The sequence below is a fragment of the Boleophthalmus pectinirostris genome, unplaced genomic scaffold, assembly GCF_026225935.1.
Source record: "Boleophthalmus pectinirostris isolate CB_2022bp ecotype Guang Dong unplaced genomic scaffold, ASM2622593v1 HiC_scaffold_7, whole genome shotgun sequence".
In the NCBI taxonomy this organism is placed as follows: Eukaryota; Metazoa; Chordata; class Actinopteri; order Gobiiformes; family Gobiidae; genus Boleophthalmus; species Boleophthalmus pectinirostris.
In genome coordinates this window covers 6,871,348-6,889,510 of record NW_026571473.1, presented here as the reverse complement: position 1 = coordinate 6,889,510, position 18,163 = coordinate 6,871,348, and the positions used below count along the sequence as shown (strand labels likewise).

The 18,163-nt window shown below is 40.6% G+C and overlaps 1 protein-coding gene across 1 annotated transcript in view; it reads left to right on the top strand.

The window, feature by feature from the left end:
* ano8b (anoctamin 8b) overlaps window positions 1-18,163 on the top strand; it is a 123,939-nt gene that overhangs the window by 71,743 nt on the left and 34,033 nt on the right. The window contains 1 exon segment of the mRNA XM_020933377.2: window positions 1,498-1,630. Within this exon segment, the coding sequence (XP_020789036.2) occupies window positions 1,498-1,630 (133 nt within the window).

Sequence of the window (18,163 nt, the reverse complement as noted above, 5' to 3'; positions counted from 1 at the left end):
ATATTCTGTCCATGAAGAATTTATCCACAACTATCAAGGGAAGAAAGACAAAAACGTAAAGGAGAACAACGACGGGCATTAGTGAACTACTCCTGAGCAAAACTAACATTATGGTCATGAATAAAACATAAGTAACTTGTTAACTCAGGCTGATTCTAGAATTAAATTTTTAAAAATGATTTCACAATGTAGATATTTGCATACACAGAGAGATTTGTGCAGTTTGAATGCTACAGTTGTTCACAGATTACATGTCTAGCATTTAAACTGCACAAATCTGTCTGTCTATGCAAATGTCTACATCATGAAATCAATTTTTAATTTTAATTCTAGAATCAGTGAGTGTTACTTATTAACAAATTCCGTATTACTTCTGTTTTATTCATGACCATAAGGTTAGTTTTGCTCATAGTTGTGGATAAATTCTTCATGGCCAGAATATGTCCTTTGTGGACCTTGTTGGATGAAGATTTGGTGATGGGACAGATTTATGAAGCTGGTGGAAAATACGTGAGACATTTCCACAGATATTTTGCCATAGAAAAGCATTAATATAAGTGACGTTTACACTACATCTTGGCACTTCCGGCCGTTGTGAAAAAGGTCTATTGCTAATCTCTACTGAACTAAAGGTAAAATGTAGCTGTTAACCTGAAAACTACCGCGAAACTAACACATGCAGCGCGAATTTCAGACTTCTGTTCATCGTTCAACGCATACAGGGAAGGGTTCTCCAAAAAAGTGAGCATCATGTTTGATTTCCCAGTGGGATGCGTCTATTGTTTTAACCGATCTTTTCAAGTCTTTTGAACAATATCATCGTAATTGTCCGCACAGTTACGATGTCTGAATCCCATAACTAAAATATGACAATATCAGAACCAGAAACAAAAGCGATATGGTTCAAAAGACTGGAAAAGATCGGCTTTGACAATAGACGCCTCCCACTGGGAAATCAAACATGGCGATTTGATGCTCACCTTTTTGGAAGACCCTTCCCAGGATGCAATGCACAATGACCGGAAGTCCGAAATTCAGGATGTATTTATAAAGGGTACTTTAACATTATATTATTAGAATGGTTCAGGCTTAGTAGCTACTTTCTTTATACCATTCTCATCAATCCAAAATATGCACAGTAGGTCTTATCCTCCAGCTGAGCCAGTTCTGACCAAGACTCTCAAGATCTGAAAAGGATGGATCAAATGCAGAGAATGAAATAGTGTCTGTTTTTCGATACTTTTAACAACCCTTTGTACTGGGGCAAGAGCACACATTCTGTACAAATACAAGGGAAAATCGGGTAGAGGCCCTTTAAACTCCTCAGCCTGAAGTGAGTGGGCGTAGCTTGGATCAGATGTTGGCGCTGGAGGAGGGAGCAGCCAGAAACTCTCTGAAGAGTTTGTCAGCGTAACACTTAACCCTGTATGAGCTGTGAGGGTGCAATAAATAGACTGAGTGGGAACGCTGTTTGAAAATGTGCACTTCCTGTTTCAGACACCACAGATGACCACACGTTGCTATGGTTACTGAATCACATCCGACTGGGAATCCCGGAACTCATCATCCAGATCCGGCACCACAAGCACACGCGCGTCTACGCCTTCTTCATCACTGCGACCTACGAGAAGTAAGGCCTGCTCCATCTTATGTTTGTTTTCATGTTTTTAAGGCAAGATACTTCAGATTAAAGTCATTTTAAAATGTTAGGTTTTGGATCAGTTTGCTCTCTTAACATATGAGCTTTTATCTGGAAATAGAAGAAGAAATGGTGTCATTTTCTGGAAATTGTTATTTTCAAGGCTATTTTCTCAAAATGCATTAACACTGACTTAGAGATCACCTCAGAACGCACACCACATTTACAAAAAAACAAACAAACAAAAAAAAAAAAAAAAACACCTGGGACTAAATAGGGGCTAAACCTGGAACTAAACCTGAACTAGACCAGAACTAGAAGATGACCAAGTACTTCATGTTGACTACTTGCAAATACCATGAATAACATGAATTAGATTGTTCATAGTACAATGAATGGCACCTGACATCAAACCGATACCCAATACTTGTCCTGGTATTGGTGCATCTCTAAAACTAAGTCCACATCTGGACTTAACCAGGATCAGTCCAAGAGTGTGAACACACCTTAAAGAGATAGTTCTGAAATTTGGACATAGGACCTCATTTCCTAGTGAACCAGAGTGTTGGAGACGTGTGGAGACACTTTTTTAAATATTCCATCCAGTCCTTGTATTGGCAGAGGTCGCTGGTGCTAGGCTAGCGCATGTCAATGGTCATAGTTATCCTGCCACTAAAAACAGTCTTACCCACTCCACAAAACACCCGAAGCAAATCTATTACTACGCCAGACTGTTGATGTAAATGTCTGTGTTGACAGAATAATTTTTTAAGTAAAGTCAACCTTGCATTTGAAGGATTTATGTCTGAGCAGCAGCAGCGAGTTGTACTTCCTGATAGAAACCTTGGCAGCTGCGGACTGATATATGAGAAAATAGTCCCTCAACATGCGACGATTCATACGATGCAGGGTTAGTTTTATTTCAAACATTATTCTGTCAACACAGACATTCACATGGACAGTCTGGTGTAATAATAGTTTTGCTTCGGGTGTTTTGTGGAGTGGGTAAGACTGTTTTTAGTGGCAGGATAATATGGCCATTGACATGCACTAGCCTAGCACCAGTGACCTCTGCAAATACAAGGATTGGATGAAATATTTCAAAAAGTGTCTCCACACATCTCCAACACTCTGGCTCACTAGGAAATGAGGCCCTATGTCCAAAATTCTGAACTGTCCCTTTAAGTTTATGTAAATATATATGCAGTGTCTCACCTTAAAGAAACATAAGCCTTGGACACCTTTGCGTTTGTATTAACTTTTAGTTTTAACTTTTTGTTTCTGCTTGGATTAGCTCTATCTACTGGGAACAGTGGGAACAGATTTTGAAGTGAATAATTAGCATCTTGGCAAATGGCTAGAAGACACTACCAGATAATTGCTTTGTGTGGAAGGAAATGTATTAGCTGAAGTGAATCTGTATTAATCTGTAATAGTTCTTAAAAACACAACACTAGTTTTGAGGTGCAAACAAGATCCTAATCAAGATTTAACTAAAGTAAATATGTCTATGTTAAAAAGGAATGCATTTTAGTTTTGGTTGCACTAGTATTTCAGAATTACCCAAACTTTATTTTTGTGTCCTGTAGGAATCGGTAATAGAAAACTTGGTTTGTGCAGTTTTCAGCCAGAACATTGCCTAACTCTGCCCATACGAAATACAGAGCTCCCAGCTGGATCCGAGTGCGAGAAGAGAAATCATCTAAAATAATAAAAATCCTTCCTCTCCTCAAACTGCTACACGATTCAAGTGCTCTGGGAACGCACAAGTACAAGTGTTCTTTTTCCAGTGCATTTGAAACTCATCCACATTTAGCTTGACTTTTTATAGTTTTGTTGCTGAACCAAAACATGTGTCTTTTTTGTCCATGTCTCAGGTGCAAAATGCTTCTGCCCCTGCTAAATGTGCCGTAATGCGGCTTTAAGAGGAACACGTCTCCAGCTGCAGCCAAGCTCCACAGAGACTCCACTGTTAAACTAATGAACCAAGCTCTAATCTGTTACTTAAAACTCTACTGTTTAAAATGTGACTAAAGCAGGTGTGGAATGGAGCTCTGAACTCACCAGGAGCATCACCAGTGCTCTTTTTAAGTGTGGTTATTTAGAAAAGATAAAGAAATATTACCCAAATGTGTAAGAGGTAGGGCTGAGTATCATTCAGAAGTTGCTGATACAATACATACCTCGATACATAAGCCCTGATACGATACATATCTTGATACAGTGAGCTTGCGATTCGATACTGTTCAGTAAAAATAAAGACTAAATCATGGCTGTGATACTAAAAGTCTTTGTTAAAACATTTAATATGAAATACACTAATTAAAAAAAAAAAACAGTTTCAAAAAACAGTGAAAATGTCAATTATCAACTTTCTGTACTACAGCTGTAAACCTGTCAGATGAATACATACACAGAAGACACAACATGGTAAACTTACAACAGTGGCTGGAAGGTGAGAAATTTCTCTATGTTGGTGCACAAGAATGTGCAATGCCCTTAAGGTTAACAGAAACACAAAAAAAATACAGAAGATATACCATTTGTTGTGATAGCCTTGACACCAGGCAGTGATTTGGGACACATCAGAGACATGGTTAAAAAATCAACAAAGCTGTTAGCCAGGTTGGTACCACCTAGTGCCTCCACTCAATTTAATTTTTCAAATAAACTAGGTCAGGAATCAGAATACACTAGACGGTTTGCAAGAACCCCAGAAGTTGTAGACCTTGCACCAGCCAATCAGCGAAGAGCTGAACCAACCCGAGTTGTGAAAGTAGACTGCATACACTATCCTCCTTTGGACTTCCTTTGTCAAATACAAACTTCGCATTTTTTATTGCACCTTTAATTCACAAGTTCATCTTGCAGAAATGACAATGACTGTTGACAGACATGTTCACTCTCTGCTTTGTTTGCTGTTGTGCCGGCAATTACTTGGACACCACCGAGCGTTCCTGCGCATTCCATACATCATGACCAAACAGCAGAGATTGGTTAAATAAAAAAAAGTACTCGCCTACTGTCGAGCAAACAAATCCTAATGCTGCGAGGTCAGACAGTTTCTACAAAGTGAAACCAGCTGATGTATCAGTCTACAAAACTGTAGCGCTGTAAATAATTTAGTAAAATATACCAAAAAATGCTCTTGGTGATATATTGATACAGCCGCCCACGATATCGATACTGTATCACATTAAACGATATGATATATTGATGTTTCAGTATTTTTGCACACTCCTTACTGAGAATTTCGCAAAAACAAGACAAAAAAGACTAGATAAAACTGTTATTGGTGCATTGGTGAGATCTAAAACAATGCATCAAACCTATGCCATTCTTGCATGTTCTGTTAATTATTATTATTATTTTTTTCAAATCCACTGTTGCCTTAGACAGGGCAGCTTTTTGTGTTTCATGCAGCATTAGTGTTTTGTAATTTTAAAACCTTCTGTGTTTCGACAGTGCAGTTTTATTTTGTGATGCCTTGACGTAGCGATGTGTGGTGCAGGAACTTTTCCCACATTTTTGACTGTGTGAGAATTAACACACAATGTGCACACACGTGTTTAATGGTGGTTACAAAAAGCAGAGAATTACATGGACCAGTGTTTCTCGAACTGTAATACTAGTTTTCATAGTAATCCTTTGCAGTTCTAGTCTGTTTGGTAACATTGTGGTCACGTTTGTTAGGCCTAATTAGTAGAATAATGTGGAATTCCTTATTTTAACGTAACTTCTTTTTAAAGCTCTATCTGATTTCCATTTGAAATTTTGTAGTCAAGGTTAAATGGTTTATGAAAAAGGGAGGAGGACCAGTCTTACATTGATTATTTTACGTTCCATTCTCGTTCCCCTGTTAGAATGACATTAGCACTTCTTTTGCTACATAAGCAGTTTGTTCACCATGGCGATAATCCTGATTTACAGCCTATGACGTATTACCTCCACTGCACTTATGTGATTGAGGTTTTATAGAAGCGACCCCGCAGTGGCTCCATATTTTCTGCTGGGTGTGAATTTTATGGTCACATGGGAAATAAATTAAAGGTTCAGCATGTAACTTTTGTAATCGAGGGTCGCCAAGTGCTTGTTTTAGTGGGTGTGTTATTGCTCAGGTCTGTGGAGTAGCGTATTCACAATAAGAATATACGTTTTTTCAGTTTCTTTCTTTCTTTTCTTTCTGTCTTTCTTTAGTGCCCCACTCACAATAAGAATATATGTGTTTACATGTTTTCTTTCTTGCTTTTTTGTTTTCTTGCTTTTTTCTTTCTCTTTCTTGCATTCTTTTTTTCCTTTCTTTGCTTTCTTTCTTTCTGTCTTTCTTTTTCTTTAGCATCCCACTCACAATAAGAATATTTGTTTTTCAATTTTTTTTTGCTTTCTGTCTTTCTTTCTTTTTTTAGCATCCCACTTACGATAAGAATGTTTTTTCAGTGGCAGAGTTAACAATTTGGGGGGCCATAGGCGAACTTGAGTTTAGGGCCCTCACTATAATGCACCGTTTTTGTTTGTTTGTTTGTTTTGTTTTAATCTATTTATTGTCTGTTTTTCCTCATTGTTCTTGAGACATGCACATCTCTTTTTATTTGAATTATGGTGGATTGGAAACTTGTCTTATTAGTTTGGTCGGGGCTGATTGCAGTTAAATTTTTTTGTTAGTACAATTACATATTTGTTTACATCCATTGCATATGATGATTATTATTATGATTATCGTTTAAAAGTAAAATACTCTCATTTAATGTCACATTGAAAGAAAATCAAATTGCTCTGAGACCTGGGCCATTAGTGGCACTGAGGGCAATTAGTTGGGGGCCCCTCCAGGTTTGGGGGCCCTAAGCAGCCGCCTACTTTTGCCTAATGGTAGTGCTGTCTCTTTGTTTTTTTCAGTTTTCTTTTTCTTTCTTTCTTTCTTTCTTTCTTTCTTTCTTTCTTTAGTGTCCCACTCACTGTAAGAATATATGTTTTTCAATTCTTTCTTTATGATTAATTGAATGGATAATTGAATAAATGTTAGACTGATTCATTTAATACCAAACAATGGAACATTCCAAGCAACGCATTTCAGAAAAGCTACACAGTGCACCTTTAAGAGACCAGATGTGAAAAATGTCATTAATATTTTACACACACGCACGCACACACACACGCACACACACGCACATGCACACGCACATACACACACACGTACGCACACACGCACATGCACACACACACGTACATGCACACACACACGCACGCACACACACGCACGTACACGCACACACACACACACGCTCATGCACGCACACACACACACACACACACACACGTACATGCACACACACACGCACACGTACACGCACACACACACACACACACACACACGTATACACACACACACACACACATGCACATACACACACGCACAGTCACACACACACACGTACACACACGTACATGCACACACACACACGCACACACACGCACGTACACGCACACACACACGCTCATGCACGCACGCACATGCACACACGCACATACACGCACACACAGGCACACGCACACACACATGCACACACGCACACACACACATGCACACACACACACACACACGCACACACACACACACATGCACACACACACAGCACACGCACACACACATGCACACACACACGCACATGCACACACGCACACACACACACACACATATTTTCGTTTTTTTGTAGTTGGGCTGTTTCGCAAAATAAACATTTGGCATTTCTGTGATGTTAAATGTCCACTTTAAAGCCTCTCTTGTCTCGTCACGGCAAATCATCTGAATATAAGAATCAGGTTGTCAGAAAGGTAGTTTAAAAATGAAAGCACAAATACCAAATACATAAAAAATAGGACAACACTTGGTCTTGGCTTATATGAGAACTGGTACTGTATATGACCTCATGGAACTAAAGAAATTAAACCGTATTTTGTGTTGAAAATGACATTCTGTTGACTATAAACTTTATAATATTTTTTTTTGCCTTTATCGTAGTATCAAAGTTGTTACCGTGGCAGCAGTAATTAGAAATGGGTGACATAAGTGAAGAATGAGTTTTGATAGCGGAGAGTTAAGCATCTCTGTCTGTCATGGTTTGAAATATTGGTAGAAATTAAATGACTGAATCTCAATTAAAATCCAATTAATTGCCCAGACTTAATGAGAAGGCCCTTTACTATAAATTATAAATTAAATTCTTGCCAAGTCTCTCTGGTACTTTTGGTTTATTTAAAAGGCTAAATTGTTTTCTGATCGATGTTATACTGTAATGTTGTTTTCTCGTCAAAAAACATGGACTGGAATTGCCGATTGTGTAATATATAGAGCTTTTTAAACTTTCACAGAGTCTTTTAAACTGTGTGCCGTCTTGTATTCATCTTGACTTTGCACAGATTCTTTTCTCCGGTGGCAGTTTGACAAATCCAGACGATGATTGTGGATGAAGCCGGGGTCACTGTAATTTCCTCTGCTCTGACTTTGGCGCATAAACACAGAAACACAATAGCTCCATTTGGCCTCCCGTCATCCTCCTCTCTTTCTTTCTATCTCCCTCTCTCCCTCCACCTCTCTTCATGGCTCTCGGCCTCTCTCCCTTTCTCTCTGCCTCCTTCGACCTCTCTCCTTTTCTCTCCACCTCTCTTTCCACCTTTCCACCACTCTCTGTCTCTCTCTCTCTCTCTACGCCTCTCTTTCCACCTCTCTTTCTCCACCTCGCTCCACCGGTCTCCCCGTCTCTCTCTGCCTCTCTCCCTCTCCTCTCTCCCTCTTTCTCTCTCCTTCTCTCCACCTCTCTCCTTCTCTCCACCTCTCCCTCTCTCTGCTTCTCTCTCTCCACCTCTCTCCGCCTCTCTCTCTGCCTATCACCACCTGTCTTTCCACCTCCACCTCTCTCTCTTCCTCTCTCTCCCTCTCTCTGCCTCTCTCTCCACTTCTCCACCTCTCTCTGCCTCTCTCTCCTTCACTTTCTCTCTGCTTCTCTTCCTCTCATCTCTCCCTCTCTCTCTCTCTGCCTCTCTCCCTCTTTATCCTTCTTTCTCTCCACCTCTTTCTGCCTCTCTCCAGCTCTCTCTGTCTCTCTCCCTCTCTCTCACTCCTTCTGTCCCCCTCTCTCCCTCTCTATGCTTCTCTCTCTCCACCTCTCTGCCTCTCTCCACCTCTCTCTCCGCCTATCGCCACCTCTCTTTCCACCTCTCCACCTCTCTCTCCCTCTCTCTGCCTCTCTCTCCACTTCTCCTCTCTCTCCCTCACTCTCTCTCTGCTTTTCTTCCTCTCATCTCTCCCTCTTTCTCTCTGTCCTTCTCTCCACCTCTCTCTCTCTCTCTCTGCCTCACTCCCTCTTTCTCCCCTCCTCTTTCTGCCTCTCTCCACCTCTCTCTCTCTCTCTCTCTCTCTCTCTCTCTGGCTCTCTCCCTCTCTCTCCCTCTTTCTCCACCTCTTTCTGCCTCTCTCCACCTCTCCCTCCCTCCCTCTCTCTCCCTCTCTCCGTGCTGAGTGGGGGAGAGACAGGCCCAGATGAAACTTCTTTAGAGATTATGGGGCGGCACACTGGAGCTCAGGAGGGATGTCAAAAAACAAACGTTACCCTGGAAACCCACCATGTTTGACTTTTTGCCGGCAGTGCAAAAACTCTTGGATAAAGAAGCATTTACGAAAACAAAGTCAAAACGTCAACAAAACTTCAGTGGAGCCTCAAATATTCATACATGTATCACACTGTAGAGCCATGAATGTTGAAGGTGTACCATGTAACTTTTTGGTTTGTCACGTTCTTGTTTCTATGGAGATGTCATTGCTCTGCCTGGAATGTTCCACAGTATGACATTAAACAGCTCTACCTTACATTTATTCAATTACAGATGGTTTTATAGATCAAAAATACCAAATGACGCACCTTTAAGTTTAGTGTTTAACATCTTAAAATCTGCATTGGATTAACATTGTCCCTATTTTTGATCAGTTTTAACTCTACTGACACGAAATAGAGGAATAAATTATCATTCGTTTAGCTAAGATACAGAAAAACGTGCTTGGAAATGTCCAGAACACAAAGAAAATGTTCAGTTACTCTTACTGAAGTCTCTCAGATTCAGACTGACTCATAACTAAGTCGTGAATAAGTCATGAATCGACCGAGTACTAAATCATTTCTCTTAATTTTGCACCTCTTTTCACAACTTTATTATTACCATACCATATCTTACCAACTTTATTTTTAAAGCACTTTAAAAACTTTACATTTGGCCAAAGTGCTGTACATGAATATAGGATAGACGAAATCGCAGTACAACACAATACACAATACAAACACAATACAACTACTAAAAATATATAAACAGTGTTGGGGAGGTTACTTTAAAAATGTATTCCCCTACAGATTACAGATTACATACCCCAAAATGTAGTTTGTAATGTAATCCATTAAATTACTTAAAGTGAGTAACGTAATCTGAATACTTTGGATTACTTGATATTGTCATGGTTTTTTAAAACTGTATGAATGTAGCAACCACATCCTGAAAATTCTTGTTTGTTCTCTTCAAATTGTCTGTTGAGCCCAAGTCTCCAAGAAGAGGCTTTTGTTTACTGTAGAGAAGCAAAGACGAAGATGTTTTATCTGCTAAAAGACACAAAAAGCCCAGTCTTTCCTTAACCAGATAAAAAATATTATTGATAGAGAAATGTTTTTTATATGAGATCACTGCTACTTTAAATTATGTCCACCTACTGTTAGTGTCATATTGTTTAGTCCTGGTTTAGACCTGGTTTAGACCTGGTTTAGTCCTGGTTTAGTCCTGGTTTAGCCCAAAATGTGAAAACGGGAAAATAACACTGTGTAATCCATTTATTTCAACAAAGTAACTGTAATCCAATTACCACTCACTGAAATGGTAACTGTAATTGAATACAGTTACTCATAAGGTGTACTCTGATTACGTAATGCCGGTACATGTAATCCATTACTCCCGAACACTGCATATAAAGCAATAAGATACTCAACAACAAGAAAAGTTCATCTCACTTGTTAAAATACAGTGAAAAACAGACTCCGCCTTTCTCTCCGCCTTCTTTAATGGAAACTGATTCCATAGCCGTAGGGCAGCAACCGAAAATGCACGGTCCCCTCCAAGCTTGCGTTTAGTCTTTGGGACGGTGAGCTGGAAATGCTCTGCTGACCTGAGAGTGCGAGAGGTGTTACCAACTACACCAACGTCGTCATGTTTTTTTTTTTAATTTTGAAAATCTGGTCACATTATATTGCAATAGCTTTTTTCTATGTTATAGTGTTTCCTCATCAAAAATAAACATGTTATCTGTTATCTCATTCATACATGTTTAGCACACAGACCTGCTTCATGACATCACAGGGTGGAACAGAGCATTACTCAAACGTGTGAGAATGAAACAAAACACTAGCCAGACTGGCGCCACCTAGTGCCGCCACTCAATTTCATTTTTCTCCAGCGACTAGGTCAGGAATTGGAATACACTAGATGGTTCGCAAAAAACCTGGAAGTACAAGTTCAGGTACCAGCCAATCAGCAAAGAGCAGTATATTCTGTGTTGTCAACAGTTCCAGAGATTGAGGATTTAAAGCCAGAACAAAGAGAATGTTTGGTGAATTTTATCAAGGGGAAAAACATTATTGTCCTTCTTCCTACAGGATTTGGGAAAATCTTAATATACCACTTAGCCCCGTTAGCAGCACATTACATATGTGACTACCAAATAACAGCGATTGGTTAAATGACAAAAAGTACCCACCTACCCTTGTGCGAACGAATTCTAACACTGCAATGTCAGATGGTTTGTACGAAGTGAAACCGGCTGATGAATCAGGTTAACAAAACACAGCTCCAGGTCTGTTTTTGATGAGGTAACATTATAACGTGGCTTAAAGCTATAGTTGACCTTTAATATAAAATGTAATAAGTAAGCGTAGTTATTCCATTTCACATTTCTTCCTCACATGATTGCAGCCTAGAACTGCCTCTAGAGATTCGGGCTATTCAGGGGTTTCAGCTTCCTGTGATGTTTGAGGGCGATTCAAAAGAGAGCAATTTATAATAAAATATTATAATTTCTATGGCAACTGTGCTACATTTCCATCACTCTGAAAACACGGATGGAGGTGCAGATGATGGTGGAAAAGGTGTTTGTTGGAGCAGAGAGCTTCCTGAGATTGAGACGAGAGGCAGAGGAGTCAGAGCAGCTTAAGCAGGAGGAACGTTGACCTACATTTACCATGACGACGAGGATAACCCAGAAACAGGAGGAGAGGGAGAGCATCTAAACACATTAAAGCTTCATTCTGTATTTTTAACACAAGCATCAGCAGCGTCAGGCAACGTGAGGACATGTGGCTATAAAAGGAACCTGTCTTTTTTCTGCTCTGACAGTGTTTTTTGTGACTGTTAGTAAAAATGCCTATTATGCAATTTTACATTAAAGGCACAGTATGGAACATTAAAACCATACTTTGGAATATTCTCCATAGAGATAGATATGTTTTATGCCTATGGTCTCCAACCTTTTCCTCCAGTGAGCTACTTTTATAAAACAAAAATCCCAGAGAGCTCCTCATTTTAGCAGCCGCAAGAAATTGAGACGATTATGAGAAACAGCACAAGCCTTTGGGTGCAGTTAGACGCCTATAAAACATAAACCATTGTTTATTAGTGCACAAAGTTGGGCTTCAAAATGATACATTTACTATAGTAACTGACTGATTGATTGATTTGTTTTTATTTCGAGTTTGTGCCAAGAGGGAAACAATAATCATACATACTACATCTACATTATCAACAACAGAAAAGCACATTTCTCCAAAAGGAGTGGGAAGAAGAAAAAAACTTATATTAATCCACCTATACTCATTACATCATCTCAAAAATTCAAAAATGACTTTACAGATATTTACATAGAGCAAAATAAATGGCATACTATACATACTACATATAATTTTAACCCAGTTTCTTTTTTTTTCTTGTGTTGTACTGCATTATGGTTGTACAAACTAATAACTATGATAAAGAAGGCACAAGTTTATCGTTTATGATTGTATCAAAATAAGTAAAATGAGAATGAAGAATGTAAGGATTTTTCCCCCAGGTATTTAGGTAATAGGCATGTGATTAACCAACTTTTTGTTATTCAGTATAGTGGTATAATTCAGATATCCCTTGTCGCGCTACTTGAAAGGGGGTGGAGCGTTACTGGTAGCTCCTGAGCTACAGGCTCGAGACCTCTGTTCTATGTCATACTGTGGAGTATTATTAGCCAGGCTGGCGCCACCTAGTGCCTCCACTCAATTTCATTTCTGTCCAGTGACTAGGTCAGGAATCACAATACACTAAACAGTTTGCAAAAACCCTGGAAGCTGTAGACCGCGCACTGGCCAATCAGCTGTTAGCTGTGAAGCCATGACCTTAAACTCAAGCTCCTGTGTGTGTCCCTTTTGTGGAACAGCACAACAGTAAACAAAGCCTTGAGATGGACGTAGACAAAGACTGACATTCTGTGTTGGCAACGATTCCCGAGATCGAAGATTTAAAGCCGGAATAAAGAGAATGTTTGATGAATTTTATCAAGGGGAAAGACGTTATTGTCCTTCTTCCTACGGGATTTGGTACATTACATACGTTACAACCAAATATTTATTTGTTAAATAAAAAAAGTATCCGTCAACCGTCAAGCGAACGAATCCTGATGCTGCGAGGTTAGACGGTTTCCACAAAGTGAAACTGGCTGATGAATCAGGCTATAATCTTATAGCCAAAGGAACAACATTTTCATGGAAACAAGCAGCAGGAGGCTCTCCAGGCCAAGTAAGAGTCAGGTTTGTGGAGAAACAAGCATGCTCAGAGAAAGGATGCAAGTTTTTTGGCAAATAGTTACATAGTGTGGCTTTAAAGATGCAATATAATTTCAGTAATTTCTTTTTGGAGGTGGTGTGTCGCATGCTTGTCTCTATTATGGCTTAGGGAGGGATATCCGGAGTATGGCATTAATCTTATCTTGTATTTTAAAAATTAAAATGATAAACATGCATTTCTTATACGAGTGGGATTGCCTCTCCAGAGATCTGACCTGTAACTTGACCAGCTGGCATTGCTTGTTTCTGTGGACGTAGAGTTTAATGTCAGGTAAAACAATCGCAACTCCATGGAGAAAAACAAAGAAAAGTTCTATATTTGGCATGATTTGGCACCATGTTTTTTATCGTACATTAACAAATTTCCCTGTGATTCTGCCTGTTCAGCTCCGTTTTAGTTTTGTCCCGGATTTGCTTCTGTCTCTGTGTTTCTCTCAAGGTTATCGCCGGCCTCCACACTGGGCACGTCTCTGAAGCCACAAAAGACGATGCATTTGTGATGACTCTGTTAGTGTCTCATTAGGATTCTTGGCTGCTGCTCCTGAGAGAGAATGAGGGAGCGGGGGTCACAGGAGAGCGAGGAGACAAAAGAGCTACTTCAAAATAATATTACTCAAGTACAAAGTAATGGTTCAAGAAATGACTGACGTAAGAGTAAAAAGTGTGTGGTGAAACTGCTGCTCAAATAAAAGTGACTGTCAGGGCAAAACATCTGATTTATAAATGAAGTTAATGTGTTTGGAAGGACAAAACATTAAATAAAGCTCAAAAGATAGTATTTTCAAAGGTTAGACCACAAAAAAAGAAAAAAACACAAATGTTGAAATCATTTCATATACACGCATCAAGAATCTCGGACTTCCGGTCATTGTGCAGTGCATACTGGGAAGGATTTTCCAAAAAAAGTGAGCATCAAACCGCCATTTTTGATTTCCAAGTGGGATGTGTCTATTGACAAAGTCGATCTTTTCAAGTCTTTTGAACCATATCACTTTTGTTTCTGGTTTTGATATTGTCATATTTTAGTTTTGGCCATCGTTGATTGTGTGGTTGTTGGGTGTCCGAACAGCAGAAAACGGGCTTCAGAAGTTTGCGAACTCCATAAATGCAAAAGGGAATCAGATGTGTGTGACTGCAAACCTCCATTCAAACTGTTTCCCTTCCCAACAGAATTGAAAAATAGTGAAAGGTGAAGGCGATGGGCAGAACTGATCCACAGGAAGGCCGAAAAAGGAAACCACTGACTGCCTAAATCATCCCAATTGTGCAGCGAACATTTTGTATGTGAAGCGCCTGCAAATAGGGATCCCGTTTGTTAATCGAGAGGTACAGAAGACAAACAGACTGAGCTCGCACTTTCTTGTTCTTGTAGTTTTTCAGCAAGATTAAGTCTTGGTCTCTTTGCAGTGGAAGTTGTTTCTTGATGAACAGTTGGTGCGTTTCGCTTTAGCGTTGACTTTTTTAATTCGTAACCGAGGTTGAGTGAGGGATCGGGATTTTATTTTGTTGTCGTTCCACATACAAAATGTTTGCTGCAAAATTGGGATGATTTAGTCATTCAAAGGTTACCTTTTTCATCTTTCCCGTGGATCAACCCTGCCCATCGCCTTCACCTTTCACTATTTTTCAATTCCGCTGGGAAGGGAAACAGTTTGAACAGAGGTTTGCAGTCACACACATCTGATTCCCTTTTGCAGTTATGGAGTTCGCAAACACATTTCTCGAGCCGTTTTCCGCTGTTAGGATCCAACAACCACACAATTAACAATGTCCGAATCCCAAACCTAAAATATGACAATATCAGAACCAAAAACAAAAGTGATATGGTTCAAAAGACTTGAAAAGATCGACTTTGTCAATAGATGCATCCCACTTGGAAATCAAAAATGGCAGTTTGATGCTCACTTTTTTTGGAAAATCCTTCCCAGTATGCACTGCACAATGACTGGAAGTCTGAGATTCTTGATGTGTGTATTGTCAGCGTAAAGCTTTTGTCACTTGTAGACAAAAGAAAGCCTGTTTTTTTGGTTGCTGAAAGAAGAAGAGAAGGGGAAAAAGGGTGAAGACAAACTAAGATGATTCTTGGAGGTTGTTTCCAGCGATGGTGAGCACTGAAGCAGACGAAGACTCTAAAGCAGGAGTCTCCAACCTGTAGCTCGGGAAATATCAGGAGCTCAGATCTCCACCGCCTTCCAAGTAGCTCGCCAAGGGATTTCTGAATAAGTTCAATTTGATAAATTACCAGTGAAAATGTATAGTTTTGATGCTTGGTGCGCTGATAAAGGGACAAGTGGTTTATATTTTCTAAGAATCTAACTGTTCCCCATCTAAGGCTCTTATATTTACTCAGTTTCTTTGTGAGTGCTGAAATTGGCCGCTCTTTGGCATTTTTGTTTTGTAAAGGAGCTCACTGGAGAAAAAAGGTCGGTCTAAAGACTTCTGGACAGGTAACTTCAACAGCAGTTTGTTCAGCAGTTCTGGATGAGCACTTGAAAAATCTGTATTTCTCTTTCCTCTGTACAACCTTTAATCTTAAATCTTTTACTTCAGTAAGAGTACTGTTACTCGGCAAAATACTGTATGTTAAGTACTACCCACCTCTGTCGCAGGTTTGTGGGGTCTCTCTCTCTTTCTTTCTCTTTGTCTATCCCCCTCCCCCTTCTCTCTCTCTCTCTCTGTGTCTCTCTGTTCGACCTTTATTGTGATGTGGTTGCAGTGTGAACATGTGCAGCTTACTCCTCACAATTCAGCCGTGATCCATCATGTCCTCTCATCGTAAACTCCACTCTCCTCCACGCTGCGCTTTCTCTCTCCTACCTCTCTGTCATCTTCCTCTCTCTCTCTCCTACCTCTCTGTCATCTTCCTCTCTCTCTCTCCTACCTCTCTGTCATCTTCCTCTCTCTCTCTCTCTCTCTCTCTCTCTCTCTCTACCTCTCTCTCTCTCTCTCTCTTCCTCTCTCTCTCTCTCTCTCTCTCTCTCTCTACCTCTCTGTCATCTTCCTCTCTCTCTCTCTACCTCTCTGTCATCTCTCTCTCTCTCTCTCTCTCTCTACCTCTCTGTCATCTTCCTCTCTCTCTCTCTCTCTCTCTCCTACCTCTCTCTCGTCATCTCTCTCTCTCTCTCTCTCTCTCCTACCTCTCTGTCATCTCTCCTCTCTCTCTCTCTACCTCTCTGTCATCTTCCTCTCTCTCTCTCTCTCTCTCTACCTCTCTCTCTTCTCTCTCTTCCTCTCTCTCTCTCTCTCTCTCTCTCTCTCTCCTACTCTCTGTCATCTTCCTCTCTCTCTCTCTCTACCTCTCTGTCATCTTCCTCTCTCTCTCTCTCTCTACCTCTCTGTCATCTTCCTCTCTCTCTCTCTCTCTCTACCTCTCTGTCATCTTCCTCTCTCTCTCTCTCTCTCTCTCTCTCTCCTACCTCTCTGTCATCTTCCTCTCTCTCTCTCTCTCTCTCTCTACCTCTCTGTCATCTTCCTCTCTCTCTCTCTCTCTCTCTCCTACCTCTCTGTCATCTTCCTCTCTCTCTCTCTCTCTCTCTCTCTCTCTCCTCTCTCTCTCTACTGTCTCTTCTCTCTCTCTCTCTCTCTCTCTCTACCTCTCTGTCATCTTCCTCTCTCTCTCTCTCTCTCTCTCTCTCTCTCTCTACCTCTCTGTCATCTTCCTCTCTCTCTCTCTCTCTCTCTCTCTACCTCTCTCTGTCATCTTCCTCTCTCTCTCTCTCTCTCTGTCTCTCTACCTCTCTGTCATCTTCCTCTCTCTCTCTCTCTCTCTCTCCTACCTCTCTGTCATCTTCCTCTCTCTCTCTCTCCTACCGCTCTATCATGTTCCCTTCTCTGTCCTCTCTCTCTTTTGTTCCTCTGTCTCTCTTCCCTTCCTCTCTCCTTCCTCGCTCTCCTTCCTCTCTCTCTCTCTCTCCTTCCTCTCTCTTCATTCTGTCTCTCTTTTGTTCCTCTCTCTCTCTTGTTCCTTTCTCTCTCTCTTTCCTCTCTCTCCTTCCTCGTTCTCCTTCCTCTCTCCCCTTCCTTTCTCTCCTTCCTCTCTCTCTCTTATGTTCCTCTTTCTCTCTTTCTCTCTCCTTCTTCTCTGTCTCTTATGTTCCTCTCTCTCTCCCCTTCCTTTCTCTCCTTCCTCTTTCTCTCTCTCTCTCTCTCTCTCTCTTATGTTCCTCTCTCTCTCTCTCTCTCTCTCTCTCCTTCCTCTCTCTCTCTCTCTTATGTTCCTCTCTCTCTCTCCTTCCTCTCTCTCTCTCTCTCTCTCTCTTATGTTCCTCTCCCTCTCTTCTTCCTCTCTCTCTTTTTCTCCTCTCTCTCTCTCTCTCTCCCTCTCCCTTTCTCTTTCCTCTCCTTCTCCCTCTCCCTCCCTCTCTGCCTCTCTCTGTTTCTCTCTCTGTGCAGCCATGTATCTTTCATGTCCGTGTGTTTGTTGTTGTGTTGTTCGGATGACGTCATTGAACCAAAGTGAGTGGAGAGGAAGACTAAATGTTGGTTGGAGTTTGTGTGAATGTGGAGCTGGTGTTGGACACAGAGACCATCTGCTGCAGCAACTGAGCTGAGCAACACCAAGAGACCACAGACGAGCAGGATTAGACCAGTGCACTCATCAGCACACTCAAACTTTATTTCTAACAAAACT